This window comes from Phycodurus eques, chromosome 14, assembly GCF_024500275.1.
Source record: "Phycodurus eques isolate BA_2022a chromosome 14, UOR_Pequ_1.1, whole genome shotgun sequence".
NCBI classification, from domain to species: domain Eukaryota; kingdom Metazoa; phylum Chordata; class Actinopteri; order Syngnathiformes; family Syngnathidae; genus Phycodurus; species Phycodurus eques.
In genome coordinates this window covers 24,615,798-24,635,298 of record NC_084538.1, presented here as the reverse complement: position 1 = coordinate 24,635,298, position 19,501 = coordinate 24,615,798, and the positions used below count along the sequence as shown (strand labels likewise).

Sequence of the window (19,501 nt, the reverse complement as noted above, 5' to 3'; positions counted from 1 at the left end):
TCTCCTCAGTGCAAGACACATGAAAGCCCACATGGAGTTTGCTGAAGGACTCCTAGATGGTGAGAAATAAGATTATCTGGTCTGATGAGACCAGACCTTTTTGGCCTTAATGCTAAGCGGTATGTGTGGAGAAAACCAGGCACTGCTCATCACCTGTCCAATACAGTCCCACCAGTGAAGCATGGTGGTGGCAGCATCATGCTGTGGGGGTGTTTTTCAACTGCAGGGACAGGACGGCTGGTAGGAATCGAAGAAAAGACAAATGCGGCCAGGTACAGGGATATCCTGGACGAAAACTTTCTTTCTCAGTGCTCAGGACCTCAGACTGGGACGAAGGTTTACCTTCCAACAAGACAATGACCCTAAGCACACAGCGAAAATAACGGAGTGGCTTCAGAACAACACCATGACTGTTGTTGAATGGCCCAGCCAGAGCCCTGACTTAAACACAATTGAGCATCTCTGGAGAGACCTGTAAATGGCTGTCCACCAATGTTCACCATCACACCTGACCGAACTGGAGAGGATCTCCAAGGAGGAATGGCAGAGGATCCCCAAATCCTGGTGTGAAAAACCTGTTGCATCATTCCCAAAACGACTCATGGTTGTATTAGCTCAAAAGGGTGCATCTACTAAATACTGAGCAAAGGGTCTGAATACTTATGGTTGGGGTGATATTTCTTTTTTAATACATGTGCAAAAATTTCAACAATTAAATTTTTTTCTGCCAATATGGGGTGCTGAAAGAAATTGAGCTTAAGTGATTTTCGCAAATGGCTGCAATATGACAAAGAGTGAAAATTTTAAGCGGCTCTGAATACTTACCGTACCCACTGTATGTACAGTGAATCAACTGTAATATTATAAATGACCAGCTGAGGGACCAGTTTGGACATGCTAATAGAAAGAATGTACACCTGCTACATTTACCATTTCGCTCTTCAGAATGAAAGTAGGCAGGCACGCTGCAGCTGCGTGTGTGTGCGAGGTACGTTCAGGGACACTTATTAAATGGGAGTGAATGTGTTCTTTTATAATGCACTAATGTAAAAAAGTATTACTAGGGAAATAAAATTTGGATCAGAATGCTTGAGTTAAAACACTGTACAATCACCCTGTGATAATATGGAATTTATTTTTGTTTTGTAATATAAAAAGATACATTATTTTGTTAATATACAATCCCCTCCTTTTTGTTGTATACTGAAGACATTTGGGTTTCAGATTTTTTTTTTTTTTTTTAAACTCAGGACAGAGCACCTTTTGTTTGAACCCAACCACTTTTCAAATGAGCAAAATAATTGGAACATATGACTGATCGGTGTTTCTAGTTCCTCAGGTGTTCCCTTTTAGATTGATTGCTTAAACAGATAATGCTTGTTTTTGGCTTTGTGTTTCACCTGTGAAAACTGCATTTGCTGTTAAGCAAACATGAAGACCAGAGAGCTGTCTATGGGAGAATAGCAAACCATTTTGAAGCTGAGAGAAGAGGGAAATCGATTAGAGCTATTGCACAAACATTGGGCATAGCCAATAAAACAATTTGGAATGTCCTGAAAAAAGAGAGAAACTACTGGTGTACTGAGCAACAGACTTCAAACAGGTCGACCAAGGGTATCAACAGCAGTTGATGACAGAAACATTGTGAGAGCTGTGAAGAAACACCCAAAGACAACAGTCAGTGACATCACTGCCAACCTCCACAGGGCAGGGGTGAAGGTATCACAATCCACTGTGAATCAACTAGATGTAAATACCATTAAATACAGGCTAGAATTCTAAACTTTTGTCTCATATTCATCTTTTGATCTGAAACCCAAATGTCTTCAGTATAAAACAAAAACAAAGGAATCTACCTTGCCATTCCAATACTTTTGAAGGGGACTGTAGTCAGCCAGAGCTGCGAGTAATACAAAGTCAATGTCCTTTCATCATGTCTTGTCTGTTTTTGTTTTTGTTTTTTTGCACATTAAGGACAAAAGTCCTGTTTTTGTTTTCATTTTAACTCATTTAGTGCCAGCCAGCCATTTTTTGAAAGGACAACCCCTGAGCACCAGCCATTTTTGAGAATTTTGCCCGATCTTTCAAGTCCTACAGGATATTGTGTGGATTATATACATCTCAAATATACAAAATTAAAGCATGGACTCCCTTCTGTCTGCAGAAAAAAACTTGCTCCTACCTTTTTCCGTTATTTAGTTATGTGTAGTGAAACATTAGGTCATTAATTTTTGGGTCACATCTCACAGAATATGGAGATAATTAGCTTTATGTGAAAAGCATTTATGCAACAGTAACTTCAGTGCTTTTATATATTTTTTGCTTTGTGTCACACCTCAGGCGTCTGAAAGTGTTTTCATTGTATAATCCAGCTAAAACAACATTTATGAATTGCTTTTTATTGCAAAATAATCACGTATTTAGCTATATCATGCGCTGTGAGTGACGCAAACTCAATGTAATTTACATCAGTCATGACGCTTCGTGTTGTTTCCTGGCTGTTGACATGGTCCTCATCATACAAGAGTCATCAGTTATACACACGTGTTTCTGACACAGTACTACTAACTACTACAGTACATACTCTGCGAAGCCTCTACATATACTTTACAGTATATCTTCTGGTGAAAAATGCTTCATCTTATCCGATTTCCAGCCTGTACATGCCACCATTTTTGGCCCACAAACTCCTGTGTGCATACAATAAAGTCAGAGAAAGCTGTTTGTCAAATCTAAAATGGTGCATTAGTGTCAGTTTTTTGGGGGGAAACAAATGAAACCCAGCTGCCGGTGTAAAATTAAATGGGTGGCAACAATGGGAAAATGAAGTTACTACTACTTTGAAGGTAATAGCCTGTCAACCACATATCAAAAACAAAAAAGAATTATGAACGAGTTTGTTTTTGAACTGGTGAACTTGAAAATGTTGAATTATCCACTATATACTGAACTAGTTCATTTCTGGAATGATGAAAATGAACTTTCCCAACGCTGATCCTGTATTATTTCACACTGTAATATATATCGCACTCCAAATTGCCCGTAGGCATGATTGTGAGTGCGAATGGTTGTTTGTTTCTATGTGCCCTGCGATTGGCTGGCAACCAGTTCAGGGTGCCCGATGACGGCTGGGATAGGCTCCAGCACGCCCGCGACCCTAGTGAGGAGAAGGGGCTCAGAAAATGGATGGATGGATGGATGGATGGAGGTTCAAAAAAAAAATAATTCTCAATGTAATTTTTTCCAATATCGTGCAGCTCGTGTCCGGCTCTCTCCCTTAGAGATGGGGCGAGAAGCTCGGTCATCGTGGACGGGCTCAGAGCCAAGGCGCTGTTTCTCCGCACCGAGAGGAGCCAGATGAGGTGGCTCAGCCATCTGGTTAAGGTGCCCCTTGGACGCCTCCCTGGTGAGGTGTTCTGGGCACATCCCACCGGGTGGAGGATCCAGGGACGCCCCCACCCAATTGAGGATTAGCTTCCGATCACGACACTCCTTTGCTCTCCAACACTGCCCTCAAACACATCGGCAATTACCTTCTGATCGGTAAACTGTCACACCTATTACTGCTCTGCCCACCCCGTCGGCGATTAGCTTCCCATCGGAAAAGTCCGTCAAGTCCACCACCCCCTCTTTTTGATGGTTTGGCGAAAATTATGTACTGTACTTGCATGACCCAGTCCGTGTTGGAAAAAAGGTTGGGAACCACTGGTCTAGTGTTTGAAAAAATTACTTTGTTGAGTAAAAATAAATAAATACTGTCTTTCTGTCTGGCAGGTATCCAAACTTGGACTTTGGGTGGAAGAAATCAATTGACAGCAAAATATTCACATCCTTAAGTGAGGATAATGACCTTCATCGTAAGCACCAGTCACCTGATTCCATTTCAGTCATGGATGAAAGTCATCTTCAGCATTCCCAAGCCATTGTCAGTTCTGACAAGAACTTTCTGAACGGCACTACTCTAATTCCTGACAATGGTGGCATCAGCCTCCCAGTAGGAGAGCACATTCACCTACATAACTGTCAATGCTCCCAGTGTCAATTTCTTGAACTGCTTCATCCTGAAACAATGCAAATCCCTACCTCAGTTCCTGTGCAGCCCTCTCACAGCTTGAAGAATCCCGGCACGTGTCCTCCACAGCATAGTGATGAATGTACACCAGAAAGGAACATAGGCCACAAAAATAATGCTACCTCAGCCTACGGACAGGCCGAAGAGTGTCCCAGTGCTCACAAAGCACGCAATCTTGCTGCTGTCCTGCATCCCAGTGAAGTGGCAGGAGACTCGATAAAAAGCCTGGGCCCCAACCCTGGCCTTATCCTGCAGGCCTTGACCCTTTCCAATGCCAGCGATGGTTTCAACTTAGAGCGGCTGGAAATGCTGGGAGATTCGTTCCTCAAGCATGCCATCACCACATATCTGTTTTGCACCTACCCTGATGCCCATGAGGGCAGACTCAGCTACATGCGCAGCAAGAAGGTGAGTTCCGTAATTGCATTACAAGTTTAGTGGTACCAGTGCTGGACGAATAATCGATGTAGTGTATGTACAGTATCTATACCGTAAATTAATTAATGAATTTATTATTCTTTTTTTTGGGGGGGCGGGGGTCACATTGTTTTTTAGTTTTTTCTTAAATTTTTAATATTTTTTTAAATTGAAAATAATTTAACCCCCCCATGTATAAAACAATGTGAAAATTCTTTCACATACATGACAAAAAAGGAGGCAGATGAAAGGCCGAAATCTTGTCAAATATTGGTTCCTCTTCATCCGTCTTTCAGTCATGCACTGATCCACTTCAGTGGTGGTAGCAGCTGCATACAATCTAAAACTACATACAATCTATACTATAGCTTACTGAAATGCATTACCCACTTCAGTGGCGTTTATTCTCATCACTTTGTACCCAACTACTTCCAGCAGTGTAACTTATTAAAGAGCCCGCAGAGGTTCACCAGATATTACAGCAGCATGATATAAACTTCCCACGACTGAATATTATAGGTGAGAAATAACTCCCTAACCTGAAGTACCCCATTAGAGAGGGTTTCCAGTGGAGGGGTAACTTTGCAACATGTAACAGTGCATGGTTAAAGGCTCACGTGGCTTTCTGTCCTTGTCAAACACCATGTCTATTAAACCTAGGCAACCTTCCTGGCATGTAGAGTGGGGCAAAAAAAAGTATTCAGTAGTACAGATTGTGCAAGTTGTCCCACCTACAAGGTCTATAATTTTCAGCAGCTACAAAAAAAAAAAATTAAATTAAATCCAGGAAATCAGATGATTTTTTTAAACCTTTTATTTGTATATTCTTGCAGCAAATAAATATCAAAAAGTTTCACTCAATACTTTGTAATGAAACCTTTGTTTGCAATTACCGAGGTCAAATGTTTCCTGTCATTCTTGACCAGGTTTGCACACACTGCAGCTGGTATTTTGGCCCAGGTGGAGACAGGCTTCAGCAAAGAGACGTGGAATGTTAGATGAATTTTCAGAGACTGTGGAAGCTTCAATTGGACGGAAGTGGGATTGATGATCTTGGTCATGGGGAAGGGACCAATGAAACGCGGAGTGACTTTCCGGAACTCTGTCTGAAGCGGGAGGTCGCGAGAAGAAAGCCAGACAGCTTGTTCCACCTTGTATTCGGGCGTCGAGGAGCGATGACGGTCCGCAAGTTGTTTATTGCGTGCGGCGGACCGGGTCAACACCGCTCGGACGTCTTTCCACACTGCCTGGATTCTCTGCAGATGATCCTTGACCGCAGGGACTGCCACTGCCTGCTCCTGTTCTTTGAATAATGGGGGTTGGTAACCATAGCAAGCCATGAATGGGGACATACCGGTAGCGGAACTGGTGAGTGAATTGTGGGCATACTCAATCTACAGGAGGAATGACCTCCAGGAGGAGGGGTTGCGTACAGCAAAACAACCGAGGGCTGATTCAAGGGATTGGTTAGGTCTGTCTGGCCGTTGGTCTGTGGATGATATCCTGACGACAAGCTGGCTGCTGCGCCTACCGCTTTACAGAATTTCTTCCATACCAGGGATGAGAACTGAGGACTTCTATCAATATCAATGGGAATAGTGTGGAGTCTAAAGACATACTGGACAAGGAGGTTAGCACTATCGAAGGCGGATGGTAGTTTGGGGAGGGGTACGTAATGGACAGATTTGGAAAAGTGATCGACAATAGTTGAGAATGATAGTTACCTTCAGAAGGAGGTCGACCGGTAAAAAAGTCCAGAGCGATATGGGACCAAGGGCGGCTAGGGATAGGCAATGGACGCAGTAGCCCAGCTGGGGGCAGGTGTGAAGGCGTCTCTCAGCCACAGACGGAGCATGCTTGGACGAACTGCTGGGTGTCTTGAACAAGGCTGGGCCACCAGAAATGCTGCTAGATGAACTAAATGGTGCAGGTGATGGCAGGTGAGTTTGGAGTTGTGAGCCCACTGAAGAACGTCGGAGCGTGCGGAATCTGGTACGAACAGGCAGTTTGGAGGCCCGGTCTTGGGATCCGGGTTAGTTTTTTGGGCCTCATGGACCACCTGTTCGATCTGCCAAGTGGCTGCTCCAACAAAGCCCGGAGAAGGAAGGATGGGTTCCTGTTCGTCAGGGCTGGAGGGGGGTGAGTAAAGTTGAGACAGGGCATCTGGTTTGCTGTTTTTGGAGCCAGGACGGAAAGAGAGACTGAAATTAAACCTGCTCAAGAAGAGAGCCCAGCAAGCTTGTCGAGGATTAAGGCGTTTGGCGGAACGCAGTTAAGAGAGATTCTTGTGGTCTGTCCAAATGATGAATGGTAGTTCAGTCCCCTCCAGCCAGTGCCTCCACTCTTCCAAGGCCCATATAATGGCCAGTAGCTCTCGGTTGCCGACGTCATAGTTCCTATCAGCAGGCAACAGACGACGGGGAAAAAAAGGCACAGGGGTTAAGTTTCTGGGTCATGGGTCCCGCTGCGAGAAGACAGCCTCTGCCCCCGTGGTGAGGCTGGTCTTTTGATCGGAGGCGGCATGAGGTAATAAAGTGACCAGATTGACCCCAGTAGATACACAGCCGCTGGACGACTCGATGCTGACACTCTTGGGGGTCTCGATGTGTTTTACCAATTTGCATGGAATCTGTGGTAGCTGCGGGGAGTTACGGAAGTGCGGGAGGCGGGTGAGAAGCCGACGACGTGGTGCTCTGAGTGGGATGATTCTTATATACACGGACCCTCCTCTCTCGTGCTCTCACTCGCAGTTGGTTATCAAGCCGAATGGAAAGGGCGATGAGATCCTCGAGAGGAGGGCTCTCGTCCCGGACCACTAGCTCATCCTTGAGGTGGTCGGAGAGGCCATTTGAAAAAATCCCCCCCCAAGTGCCGCGTCGTCCCACCCGGATTCACCTGCCAATATCCGGAACTCAATGGAATATTCCGCTGCTGATTTAGCACCCTGCATGAGCATGAGGAGGCGACGGGTGGCTTCTTTGCCCTGAACTGGGTGATCAAATACTTTGCGGAGTTCGGCGGAAAAATAATCAAATGAATGAAGTACAGGAAAGGAGTTTTGCCATAATGAAGTGGACCAATTTGCTGCTTTGCCGCGGAGGAGGTTAGTGATATATGCTACTTTGGAACAGTTGGTGGGATAATGTACGGTTGGAGATGGAATACGAGTGAGCAACTAAGAATAAACTGGCTACATGTACCTAGGTGCCCGGAGAAGGGCTCGGGCAGAGAGGGGCTCCGGGAATTGGCAGTCTTATATACACCAGTGGTGATGAGGCTGATTGAAGACAGGTGCTGAAAACAGAGAGGGGAGGGGGAGACAGAGGACACAAAGAGGCCTCCCCACTCCAATAATGGAACTGCAGGGCAGTATATGGCATAATTAATTAAAAAAAAAAAATTAGGAGGGGATCACCACTAACATTTATTGTATATAAATACATCAATGGATATAAAGTCATAGGTATGGATTTTCTACGGGAATAAGGGTTTTCCTGAGTTTTGGAATCAATTTTGCGGGTGCTCAAGAGAGTATCATACACGCGTAATTACATCAGTTGATCTAGTCTCACCAAGCTGTTTGCCTATTGTGGAGTAGCTCATCCCAGCCTTGTGCAAGTCTACAATTTTGTCCCTGGTGTCCTTAGACAGCTCTCTGTTCTTGGCCATGGTGGAGAGGTTTGAGTCTGACTGTTCGAGGACGTGGACAGGTGTCTTTTATACATATATGGAGTTAAAACATTCACCCATCCATTTTCCTCCGCTTATCTGAGCTCGGGTCGCGGGGGCAGCAGCCTCAGTAGGGAAACCCAGACTTCCCTCTCACCAGCCACTTCCTCCAGCTCTTCCGAGGGGATCCTGAGGCGTTCCCAGGACAGCCGAGAGACATAGTCACAGCATGATGCTGCCACCACCATGCTTCACTGTTGGGACTGTATTGGACAGGTGATGAGCACTGCCTGGTTTTCTCCACACATACCGCTTAGAATTAAGGCCAAAAAGTTCTATCTTGGTCTCATCAGACCAGAGAATCTTATTTATCACCATCTTGGGGTCCTTCAGGTGTTTTTCAGCAAACTCCATGTGAGCTTTCATGTCTTGCACTGAGGAGAGGCTTCCGCCGGGCCACTCTGCCAAAAAGCCCCGACTGGTGGAGGGCTGCAGTGATGGTTGACTTTCTAGAACTTTCTCTCATCTCCCGACTGCATCGCTGGAGCTCAGCCACAGTGATTTTTGGGTTCTTCTGTACCTCTCTCACCAAGACTCCTCTCCCCCAATTGCTCAGTTTGGCCGGACGGCCAGCTCTAGAAAGGGTTCTGTTCGTCCCAAACGTCTTCACTTAAGGATTATGGAGGCCAGTGTGCTCTTAGGAACCTTAAGTGCAGCAGATTTGTTTTTGTAACCTTGGCCAGATCTGTGCTTTGCCACAATTATATCTCAGACAATTGACAGATCAATTGACAGAAAACACTTTGGAGACATAAAGACATTGACAAAAAAAAAACAGTCACTGAACAGTAAAGGGTTGCTAGTTATCTGGTAATGCCGGTACATTTTTTAATAATTTTTTTTGACAATTGTACAAAAAGATGCAGAGTCCTCTAGCACTTAGAGCAGTTCGAATGACGAATATTGCAATAGTCCGGTGTAATGACCATTGTGCTAAGGGCGCTGAGACTTCAAGGAGTGTATGCGGTTTAAAGTGATGAGTCGCGAGATAATCTGGGACAATGTTGGTTGCGCAAATGTTGCAGGTACTCCTCAATCAGTGTGCAAATGGAGCAGATGCTACTTTGGCATGAGTGGCCAGCATATGCAAATAGTGCAGCGTGGCGAGAAAACTACAGTGAGTGCGCGAGTAATACATAATTGCCCCCACAGAAATGTGACAACGAACTCAAGTCAAAAAATTGCCAACTTATTGTAATGGAATTGTAGGGTAAAGTTTAAGAAGTTGATTGCAAGAAGGAAGAAGCTGTTGGAATGTCTGCTAGTTCTAGTTTGCATTGATCGGTAGCGCCTACCTGAGGGAAGGAGCTGGAAGAGCTGGTGACCGGGGTGCAGACGGTCCGAGAGGATTTTGCACGCCGTTGTCTTAGTTCTGGCAGCGTGCAAGTCCGTAATGGTGGGTAGGAGGGTACCGACAATCCTTTCAGGAGTTTTGATTGTCCGTTGCAGTCGGAGTTTGTCCTTTTTTGTAGCAGCACCAAACCAGACTGTGATGGAAGAACACAGGACTGATTCGATGACCGCTGTGTAGAACTGTCTCAGCAGCTCCGGTGGCAGGCCGTGCTTTGTCAGAAGCCGCAGCAAGTACATCCTCTGCTGGGCCTTTTTGAGGACGGAGTTGATGTTGGTCGCCCACTTCAGGTCCTGAGAGACTGTAATTCCCAGGAACTTGAAGGTCTCGACAGTTGACACAAGGCAGCTGGAAAACGTGAGGGGGAGCTGTGGTGAAGGATGCCTCCTGAAGTCCACGATCATCTCTTCAGTCTTGAGCGTGTTCAGCTCCAGTTTGTGTCGGCCGCATCACAGCTCCAGCCGCTCCGCTTCCTGTCGATATGCAGACTCGTCACCGTCCTTGATGAGGCCGATGACAGTGGTGTCATCTGCAAACTTCAGGAGTGTGACAGTCGGGTGCGCTGAGGTGCAGTCGTTTACTGTAGAGAGAGAAGAGCAGCGGAGAGAGGACACAACCTTGGGGCGCCCCAGTGCTGATGCTGTGTGTGGATGAGGTGGCCTCCCCCAGCCTGGCCTGCTGTGTCCTGCCCGTCAGAAAGCTGTAAATCCACTGGCAGATGGCAGGTGAGACGCTGCGGTGGAGAAGCTTGGATGAAAGGAGTTCAGGGATGATTGTGTTGAACGCTGAGCTGAAGTCCACGAACAGGATCCTTGCGTAGGTCCCTGCACTGTCGAAGTGTTCTAGGATGAAGTGCAGTCCCATGTTGACTGCATCATCCGCAGACCTGTTCGCTTGGTAGGCAAACTGGAGGGGGTCCAGCAGGAGGGGACCTATGACACTCTTGAGGTGGTCCAGCACGAGACGTTCAAAGGACTTCATGACCACAGATGTCAAAGCGACAGGCCTGTAGTCATTTAGACTCGAGATTGCAGGTTTCTTGGGGACTGGAATGATGGTGGAGCGTTTGAAACAGGATGGAACTTCGCACAGTTCCAGAGATCTGTTGAAGATCTGTGTGAAGACTGGAGCGAGCTGGTCCACGCAGACTTTGAGGCAGGATGGGGACACATGGTTTGGGCCTGCCGCTTTGTTAACCTTTTGTTGTTTGAAGATGCGTCTCACATCCTGTTCATGGATGGTTAACGCAGAAGTCAGAGGTGTGATTGTGGTCGGGGATGCGGTCGGGTGGGTGTGGGGTGTGAAAGTGTCCTTTTCAAATCTGCAGTAGAAGGCGTTTAAGTCGTTGGCTAGTGTGCTATTGTTCTCAGCTTGGGGGGGATCGTCGCTTGTAATTAGTCAGTGATTGGAATGCACTTACATTTGTTCATGTAGCAACGAACTCTGTGAACTGCCAATGGTTTTCTGAAGTGTTCCTGAGCACACATGGCAATATCCTTTGCACAATGATGCTGGTTTTTAATGCAGTGCCACCTGAGGGATCGAAGGTCACGAGTATTCAACGTTGGTTTTTGGCCTTGTCGCTTACATCCAGCAATTTCTCCAGATTCTCTGAAATTTGTGATTATGTTATGGACCGTAGATTATAGAATCCCGAAATTCCTTGCAGTTTTACGTTGAGAAACATTCTGAAACGGTTAGACTATTTGCTCACACAGTCGTTCACAAATTGGTGAACTATGCCCCACCCTTGTTTGTAAACAATTGAGACTTTCGGGGATGCTCCTTTTATAGCCATTTATGACACTCCCCTGTTTCCAAATATAATGTTCACCTGTGGAATGTTTCAGAGTAGTCTGTTGGAGTATAATAACAATTTCATGCCACAAATTAATTTTGGTGTTTTATTTAGAAATCACACTCAAACTATTGTAACGGACATGCTCTCGCCCGATGGCACTGTGACCCCAAAACTCCAGACCAAGCGGCATCGCTGTCGCCTCTCCCCCACGAGCAAGACGACCACGGAGATGCGAGATTCAACTTCGCACACAAACGCGAAATGAATTACAAGCCAGGAGCATCAAAGCTGAGTCACAGAAAACTGGTTTCGAACATGGACGCTAAATGAATCACACCGTGCAGCGACCACTAGCGACTGTTTTTCTGCAAATTTGAATGCCTGATGTCAAAACTGAATCAACTGAACCGGAGGAAACGTTTCACCCCACACAACACTAATGCCACATTGCCAATACTAGTGTTCTCAACAACCAGATACATTCGTTAAAGGGATTAAAGAGAATGGGCGCGTGACAATCCAAAAATGGACAATGGTCTCGTTATCTTAAATCCAATAATGAATATTTTATTCCACTGGGTTTAAACCACAAAATAATCCTAAAATGGAAAAGTAATATTCAGAAGTGGTCCAGCTTTCCTTTTGGTCCCGGAGTTGGTGGGAAAGGAAGTGGGGGGAAGCGTCCCCTTTGCGTCTGGCCGTAAAAAGACCGGAGCTACCCTTTTTGGCAGCTCTGCTCTTGTCTCGTCCGACCAACTTGCCGAAGACTGGACCAGCCTGGACGCCCCCACCTCGCACCACGAGGTGGCGAGGACACATCGGACCCTTCCCCACTGCAGGGCATCCTGCCAGCGCTCCAAGCTACCCTTTTTGGGGCCCTGGGTAAACTCTGTGGGGACGGAAGCGGGTAACACACGTCCGCTCCGAACATCTTGCGAGCAGCGACACCCGGGCTCCGGCCGTCCTGCCTGGGAACCTTTTGTGCTCCTTTTTTTTTTTTTTTCTCTTCTTCCTACTTTCCGCCAAATCCACATCTTCCCCGTGCAGACCGGACCAGCCAAACATTTGGAAGCTCGACCCTTTTAGTAGACTTGTGGTCTACTAAAAGTACAGATTAGTGCATATTTGGGTTTAAACTCACGAGAACAGGAACCTCAGTTATATGCATTGTCATGCCATGCTCACTCCCAACCTCACATCACAAGTCCGTCTCCTTTGCCAATGTTCGTCTGTCCTTTGTTTTGTTTCCCTGCATTGTTTCCCTTTTGTAGAGTCCCCATGTTCGAGCTCATAAAATTCACTACCTGCATTGTTGTGTGTGTTTGGGTTCGAGAAAAAAACCTCTGGCCGTCTAAAACTCTGATCTAATTCGTGTAGCAACCTTCAAATTACGAGACAGGAAAAAAGGTTTCTTGTCACTTTCCCTAAATTTTATACAAATAAAAAGTGATGTGTTGCCCCTTTACGGGACATATTATTATGTTTTAACAATTAAACTTAAAATTACGCTAAACCGGAAGTAACGCAGGCGTCGCTTCCAACTTATTCTTTTCTCCTAAATTACATTTTTATTTAACTCACATACGCTACACTATTTTGTGCGTGTTCGTTGAGTGCAACTGTCAAATAAGCCTCCATTTGCCCTAAAAAAGTGAAATTGTATTATTGGAGTGTATGCTTTTATTTTTAATGTTTCACTTTGACAGTATGTGTTACACAGAGCTTGCAGTGTTGAACACGCCTTGCCGTCTGTTCAACTCTTCATGCACAGCTTCCAGAATGCTTTAGATCAGGGATGTCAAACACATTTTTGCTGCGGGCCACATCGTAGTTATGGTTTCCCTCGGAGGGCCATCATAAGCGCGAACACATATGTAGTAAATGTACAATTGCCTCATGTTATTACATATTCACAAAAAAAATCGATGACTAACTATATTTGAAACCAGAAGCCAGTAAAAAGTTCATTCAGTTTCTTTTGAAATGGGGATTGGTCACAAAAATGTTTGCAATCAACGTTATATAAACGGGAAGGCGATTTGCAATAGTGTTATTTCAGCAAGAAACATGAAGTTGACGCACTTGATTTGCTTTCGCGGGCCACCTAAATTGATTAGGGCCGGATGTGGCCCCCAGGCCTTGAGTTTGACACCTGTGCTTTAGATGAACGCATAGAGATTCTGGGTAATGAATGGCCAACTCACGTTTTTGGATAGGAAAACCAAGCGCCTGTACTAAAACAGAGAAAATGTAGATTTAAAAAAAACCATTGAAAATTAAATCAAACGGAAACTAGGGCATACAAAAACCGAGCTTCTACTGTAATTGATACAAAGAATAAATATTTCAGTCCCAACACTGACACCTGCTGCTTATGTGCTATCATAACTTCAAGCCTTTCTGTTTTCACAAGCTGAGGCTGTTTGTTAAACATCTTTTGGGCCACAGTAAGATGACAATCCTTTTCCTGTGTCTATGTAATTCGTTACATTGTCGATCGTGCCACAGGCAAGTTTATTCAACGCTGTTATGCACAACCAATTTTCAGAGAAAGTTAAGTCTTTTAAAGTCCGGTCATATAGGATCTGTAAAGGTTGACATAGTTCCAATGCCTTGTTACAGAAATATCACCATCATGATGCTGTCACTTTTACAGTTGGGCTACATCATCCATCCATCCATCCATTTTGTGACCCGCTTTTCCTCACTAGGGTTGCGGGCATGCTGGAGCCTATCCCAGCTATCATCGGGCAGCAGGCGGGGTACACCCTGAACTGGTTGCCAGCCAATCGCAGGGCACATACAAACAAACAACCATTCACACTCACATTCACACCTACGGGCAATTTAGAGTCTCCAATTAATGCATGTTTTTGGAATGTGGGAGGAAACCGGAGTGCCCGGAGAAAACCCACACAGGCACGGGGAGAACATCCAAACTCCACACAGGCGGGGCCAGGGATTGAACTTGGGTCCTCAGAACTGTGAGGCTGACGCTCTAACCAGTCGACCACCGTGCCGCGGGTTACATAATGTCAGCAGAAATTGAATGGTACACTACAGTTACAGGGTATTACTGATGACGACCTCTCCTGCCTGCACGTTTAGGTGAGCAACTGTAACCTGTACCGCTTGGGGAAGAAGAAAGGACTTCCCAGCAGGATGGTGGTGTCCATCTTTGATCCCCCCGTCAACTGGCTGCCTCCTGGCTATGTCGTTAACCAGGAGAAGACCATTAATGACAAACTGGATTCTGATGAGGTCAGTGGATTGTATATTGGTAAATTGTCCATTAAGACTCAGTACACTTGCTTTTCTTTTGGTAATTTATTGACTTGAATTCATTCACTGAGTGATTGAAATATTGTAGGAGTGACAGAGAGTAAATAAGTATACAAGTATTCCAAGAGAAAATTTCTGTTTGTTCAGTGCTCTCTTTTGGTAAACCTCTGGAGTGTTTTCAGCTTGGGATGTAGACTTTAGTAGCGTTTTTCTGTGGCATCTCTGCTGTATAGGCTTCCTGGATTCCTCCATACATATAGCCAAAATTAGGACCTACAGTCTGTTAGTCCATGCATCCATCCATTTTCTGAGCCGCTTCTCCTCACTAGGGTCGCGGGCGTGCTGGAGCCTATCCCAGCTGTCATCGGGCAGGAGGCGGGGTACACCCTGAACTGGTTCCCAGCCAATCGCAGCAGTCTGTTAGTATGATCTATAATTACCCGTACTACTTCATGTTGTCTGAATGGTACAAGTTTCTCGCATTGCTCCTCTGCCCCCGAGGTCACCCACCTATCCCTCCCACACACTTTGCTAATGCATCCAATGGTTCCTGATGGAGCATCTACATTGATAACTCTACTTCAGTGAACTTCTTCTGGTATTCATCTCGCTGTCAACCGAGTCACTTCAGGTGCTCATATTTCTATCAATAACCTATATGAACGATTTGTCTGGTTTCCGCACACTCCACAACACAGAAATATTTATCAAAAAAACAAATGGCCTCCGTGTGGCTGCTGATTCAGGATTCCCTTCGATCACCATCCTCCTCGATCTCAGTTCAGACTGACACCGTATCATGCACAGTTCTCATCAAAAGTTTCTGGTTGTCATTCTAGATAGCACTGTTATTCCAGTCACACATTAATTGCATCACTCTGTCTGCTGACCATCACCTCAGCAATATTGATAGATACTTGTCAGTCATGATTTACACTTTGAAGTGGGCTTGTTTGTTGTTGCAGTGACTTCACCTGAATTAAATAAGGTTGTTATTGTCTGTGAAGTATTCATCCATCTAGATATTCATTCCTTTGTATGTCTGGGTTGTGGGGAACGGATTTTAAATATGGAAGCCCAGACTTCTCTGTCCTCAGCCACTTTCTCTTATTCCACTGGTGACAAAGTTAGGAATTAAGGAATATGTCTCACGGAGACATACTGTGAGACATATTCTATGTCTGCCCTGGGGTCTTCTCCCAAAATACGTAATCTGTTATTCTGATACTGGAGGACACGATAGCTCAAGATTTTAACAATATATACTTCAGTGCAACGTACCTGTAAAAGATTATTTTGTACATGTACTATTTCTGCCTTCTTTATTTCAGGCCAAAGAAGAGCTTTTTCCTAATGGATGTTCTGGTCATGACTGTGGTAGAGAGGCGGAAGAGGTCACTGATGAGGGAGACCTACTTTTGAAGGAGGAGCCAAAAGATGAGGTCAACATAGAGGATGACCTGGAGTACTACAAGGAACACATCAAATTCATCGACAACATGCTGCTAGGATCTGGTGCATTTGGCAAAAAGATCTCTCTGAGCAGCTTCCCACCCTCTCTAACCACTGCCTCAGGCTCATCACCATCCATGGAGACCCCATATGAATGGAAGGTCCCAAAGAAAAACCCATTTCCCTCAGCCCACCACCACTGTGAGACACTACCCACAGTTCCTTCAGCTGAGGACTTTGATTACAGTTCATGGGATGCAATGTGCTACCTGGACCCCAGCAAGGCAGGTGAAGAGGATGACTTTGTGGTGGGTTTTTGGAATCCATCAGAGGAGAACTACGGCACTGAGCTTGGAAAGCAGTCAATCTCTTACGACTTGCACACAGAGCAGTGCATTGCAGACAAGAGCATCGCTGACTGTGTTGAGGCTCTGCTTGGTTGCTATCTGACCAGCTGTGGAGAGAGAGCTGCCCAAATGTTCCTGTGCTCATTGGGTTTGAAGGTGAGTGTAACCTTCTTTTCAACCCTACTCATTATAATTTGCATATGTCCTTTACAGTGTTATTTTCAGGTTTATCTGTGTGTGTGTGTGTGTGTGCATGAACAAATAATGTAGAGGTGTCCTGACAGAGATGTGCAAAATTGGGAGCATGTTACAGTTAAATTGTAAGTCAACTGTTAAAAAAGCTAATGGCAAGAGGGAATAAGCTGTTGGAATGTCTGCTGGTTTTAGTTTGCTTTGTTTGATAGCGCCTACCTGAAGGAAGGAGCTGGAATAGGTGGTGACCAGGATGTGGGGGTCCAAGAGGATTTTGCATGCTCTTGTCTTAGTTCTGGCAGCGTGCACATCCTCAAGAGTGGGTAGAGGAGTACCAATAGTTTTTTTCTGCAGTCTCGACTATCCATTGCAATTTAATTTTGTCCTTCTTTGTGGCAGCACCAAACCAAACTGTGATGGATGAACACAGAACCAATTTAATGACCGCTGTATAGAACTGCCTGAGCAGCTTCTGTGGAAGGCTGTGCTTCCTCAGAAGCCCAGGAAGTACATCCTCTGGGATGGGCCTTTTTGAGGATGGAGTTGATGTTAATCTTCCACTTCAGGTCCTGAGAGACTGTAATTCCCAGGAACTTGGTTTCAACGGTTGTGACAGGGTAGTTGGACAACATGAGGGGCAGTTATGCGAAGGATGTTTCATAAAGTCCATGATTATCTCTACCGTTTTGAGCGCGTTCAGCTCAAGGTTGTGTTTGCCGCTCCACTACTTGTCGATACGCAGACTGTCACCGTTGTAGCGGACATGCCACGCAAAAGATGCCACCCCAGCCTCGCACTACCGCCGCTCCCCGCCGAGGTAGATGTTAACTGCAGTGTCACACGCAGACTCTAAACGGATCAACACAATAAACTATCTTCAACAAGACACAGACATTTGCTTTGCCATGCCGACGCTAAGTGAATCACGGCGGCCTGGCGCTTCAAAGCGGAGACCCAAGGATGCCGAGTTCGCCACCGGACTCTCAGTCTTTAGAGAACGAAGCGGCGTGTTTGTGCACCTCACTCAAACACTGTCGTTCGTCATTGGAACTCAGGGAATCAGCATCCGCCAGGGCCTGCTAAAGTGAGTTTCGAAGTCAGGATAAGGGAGCGGCCGACTATCACACGGTGTTACCAGCATCTGTGCGTTGGTTCCCGAGGAGTATGAGAGAGTGGGAGGAGTCGCGGGAGACGCGCATTCGGGTGTAGTTGGAATTGTGCTGAGTACATGGATCACTAGGTTTTGGTCTGCAGCCAGGTCCACTCTGATTATGTCATCACAGTAGGTCCCACTGAAACGATAGCAATGTGTCGTGAAGGGACCATGAATTGTACTCCACCAGAGCTAGGCAATGGGGAGAGTTCTATTGGGAGGTGACCAATCACGGGGACAGTGAGATTGAAGTCGTGGAAGTCGGAGCAGATGAAGAGGCCAAACCTAGTAGATCTGGGGATGTGGATGTCGCTTCATTTGCGGTTGTGGATTAGCAACACGGTGGTCCAGAAAGCGACTAAGGGGGGGTGCGGCATGCAGTAAAAAACCCAGGTCGTTAAACTCCGGCAAAGGCTGAAAGAATGCATGGGGAACAGTTACTAATTGGTTAGCGCGCGCAACCAGTCGAATAGGGAAGTTAACAGTCGACGCTTTTACTATAACTTTGTCTTCGCTCAAAACTTTGCAAGCGTCGGGGATGGTTTGTCCCGACTTAAGGTTTAATGGTTGCAAAACACGGTTAGCAGAATCGGTATTAGCGCGCGACCACAAAACATTGTTAATGGTGTCAATTTGAACGGGCAGTCGGACAAGTACATCTGCGCCTCAGTAAGTTTTATGCAGAAAATTGGGGATCACTAGAAAGCAGTGAGTTAACGAGCAATGGTTCCATTGCAGATTCAGGGCGCACACGCCCACTGCAGTGACGGCAGACTGCGGCATGGTATTAACACGAAAGTGAAAAGTTTTCAGCGTTAATTGAAGGTCATGATGATTAAAGTCGTAGGGTGTCAAACAGTGCCTGAGAAATTGCCAATTTGTCCGCCACAAGGCCAGGATGACGTCGTCTGTCGGCAGTCATGCAAATTAATACCACCAGCAACTTTGGGGCAGTAGCGCTCTTCGTGCTGTGGTTGGACGAGATGGCAGAGAATGAGTTCTCTAAGTCGGTTCAGCGGTGGTGAGGTGGCTAGAGGGGACTCGGTGGTTTCGTCAATGAGGTTGTCGTCACTTGAAGGAGTGCGGTCTGACAGGTCGCAGTCTTCTGAGTAGTCCAACACCACGCACCGGTCTGAGGACAGTTCCCGAGTTGGTGGTGGTAACGCCTGTTCCACCTGCGCCCACAGCTGAAGATTTTTATAATCAGTTAGTGGCTCGAAGTGACAGAGAAGGTTTTGGCCGATGAGCAGGGGTACGGATTCAATTGGAGACACGCAGACTGGATGTACTAACATCAGTTGTCCAGTGCAGCATAGTTAAGGTGTTTAGCTCGGTGTTAGTCACTGAAAATGTGCGGATAGTTGGAGGTCACGGCCACTGGCTTGTAGCAATGTCAGAAGTTGATTGAACACAATATGGGATATAACGGTGATGTCTGCCGCGGGGTCAATCAGAGCGTTGCGAGCAGTTCATGCTCGAGTGTAATGGTTAAATAGGACTTCTGAGAAGTACCTTTCGCGGTTAGTTCACCCAAAAGCTGTCTGAATGGAAGAACGTTATTCAGAAGCATAATGTCATGCGAGTTGGCTCCTCGCCTGGGTCTAGTCAGATGATTAGGACGGCACAAGAGGGTTCAAGGGATCGGTCGTCACAAAGTGGTCCGCTAAGGTTATGGCGAGGTGAGGTCGTCGTGGAGTTGACCGGG

General features: G+C 46.0%; 1 protein-coding gene across 2 annotated transcripts in view; it reads left to right on the top strand.

Moving 5' to 3' along the window:
* dicer1 (dicer 1, ribonuclease type III) overlaps window positions 1-19,501 on the top strand; it is a 216,910-nt gene that overhangs the window by 138,266 nt on the left and 59,143 nt on the right. For both annotated transcript variants that reach the window (XM_061695434.1, XM_061695435.1), the window contains exons 22-24: window positions 3,775-4,480; window positions 14,479-14,631; window positions 15,984-16,607. In XM_061695434.1, coding sequence (XP_061551418.1) covers window positions 3,775-4,480; window positions 14,479-14,631; window positions 15,984-16,607 — 1,483 coding nt within the window. The remainder of the gene's footprint in view (window positions 1-3,774; window positions 4,481-14,478; window positions 14,632-15,983; window positions 16,608-19,501) is intronic.